The 1615-nt window shown below is 59.4% G+C and overlaps 1 protein-coding gene across 1 annotated transcript in view; it reads right to left on the bottom strand.

Moving 5' to 3' along the window:
- The window catches only part of ZNF395 (zinc finger protein 395), a 15957-nt gene that overhangs the window by 3532 nt on the left and 10810 nt on the right, over positions 1 to 1615 (bottom strand). The window contains exons 5-7 of the mRNA XM_010840318.1: positions 1500 to 1614; positions 763 to 863; positions 1 to 87 (exon numbers count right to left, since the gene is read on the bottom strand). Coding sequence (XP_010838620.1) covers positions 1 to 87; positions 763 to 863; positions 1500 to 1614 — 303 coding nt within the window. The remainder of the gene's footprint in view (positions 88 to 762; positions 864 to 1499; position 1615) is intronic.

The raw sequence follows: 1615 nt of genomic DNA, 5'->3' as shown, positions 1-1615 counted from the left end.
CCAGCCGTAGCAGCTTCCCCCTTCATCTGCACCTCTGTGTAGTAGAAATCCTCCTCCCGCTTGAACTGGTCGGAGTCCACGGTGTCCCTGCAGGGGAGGGAGATGCGGTGACAACCAGCGACAAGCTGCCCTGGTCCAAACACAGGGGACAGCGAGGCATGAGGGGGAGCGCCTGCTCAGGGCCACCAGCAGGTCACAGGAGAAGCCCAGAGGACAGGTGGGAGTCCAGGTCCCGACATGGGCTCCCAGGGATTGCACCCTGGCACGTCAAGGGGAATTATTTTCCCTAGCACCGAAGGCTTCTCCTCTGGCCAGATCTGCTTCACACTTTGCCCTGGGTCCTCTCTGGACCCCATTCACTTGCGGTCACTCTCTCCAGCAGGGGAAGGACTATGAGTCGGTCCCCTTGGCCTTCTGCAGCCCCAGCTCCGGCTGTCAGTGCGAGGGGAGCCCCAGCTCCCCAAGGGGAAGCAACAGCCTCTAAGTAACTAACCACCCTCTATGTGCCCAGAACTGAACCATCTTCCTTCTGGGGTGAGAAGACATACCCATCAACAGCATCACCCACCACCGGAGGAGGGCCTCCTTCCCAGCAAAGATCCCAGCAAAGGGGCTGTTCCACGGGGCCCAGGATCAGGGATGGGTGGGGTCCTCAGCCAGCCAGTTTCTCAGAAACATTTGGGGGCGTGGGTCTCGGGGAATCAGTGGGTGGAGGAGGGCTGAAGAACGCCCTAGACAGAGGAGCTCTGCGTGCATACCCACCCCAGGTGGAGGGCTTTCACGTGTCGTTTGATGCCCACGATGGAGCGCAGGACTTTGCCACAGCTGGGCCACAGGCACTTGTACATCACCTTCACCGAGTTCTGGAGGGAAAGGAACAGGGATGAGGAGGTCATGTCCCCCCGCTCAGCCTCACCCAGTGGGGCTCCAGTCACATCCAACAGGACCCAGCAGAAGGCTCAATCGAGACTTCGAGAAGGCTAAACGGGTTCCCAGAGACCAGAAAGACTGACAAACAGGGGCAGAGAGCTGGTCCTGGGGGCCGGCATCGGTCTGCAGCAGAGATGGGGGTGGGCTGGGGGGAGGGGGATGGAGGAGAGGAGATGGGCTGGGGGAGGGGAGATGGGCTAGGGGACAGGGGAAGACCTGACGGAGGTCTCTGCAGGGGAGCTGGGTTGGGCAGAGGTGAAAAGGCCAACGATGCGGCATTGGAGAGGAGGGGAGGGCTTCTGGGAATATCAAGAGGAAAGAGAAGCAGCAAAAGAGAGCTGAAATGATGGTCCAGGGCCTGGGACTCGGCTCCCAATGCAGGGGGGCCGGGGTTCGATCCCTGGTTGGCGGGAACTAGATCCCACATGCCACAACCACGATCTGGTGCAGCCTAATTAATTAATTAATTTTTTTTAAAATGGATCACTGAAACAGGATGGAGCCCGAGAAGGCCAGGGAAACCAGGCCTGGCCCCTCTGTGGCTGAGCTTGAAAGCTCAGGCTACTCACCTTTCTTTTTCGGGGAGCTGGTTCATCCAACAGGAAAGCGTCTGGGTCGGTCTCAAATCCATTATCAGTCTGGGGAGAGCCGAAGGCATCCCCCAGGTACTTGGGGCTGGCCTGGG

The sequence above is a fragment of the Bison bison genome, unplaced genomic scaffold (assembly GCF_000754665.1).
Source record: "Bison bison bison isolate TAMUID 2011002044 unplaced genomic scaffold, Bison_UMD1.0 scf7180017864143, whole genome shotgun sequence".
Classification (NCBI taxonomy): Eukaryota; Metazoa; Chordata; class Mammalia; order Artiodactyla; family Bovidae; genus Bison; species Bison bison.
Note: the sequence above shows the minus strand (reverse complement) of the source record. Positions and strands in the feature narration are given on the sequence as shown.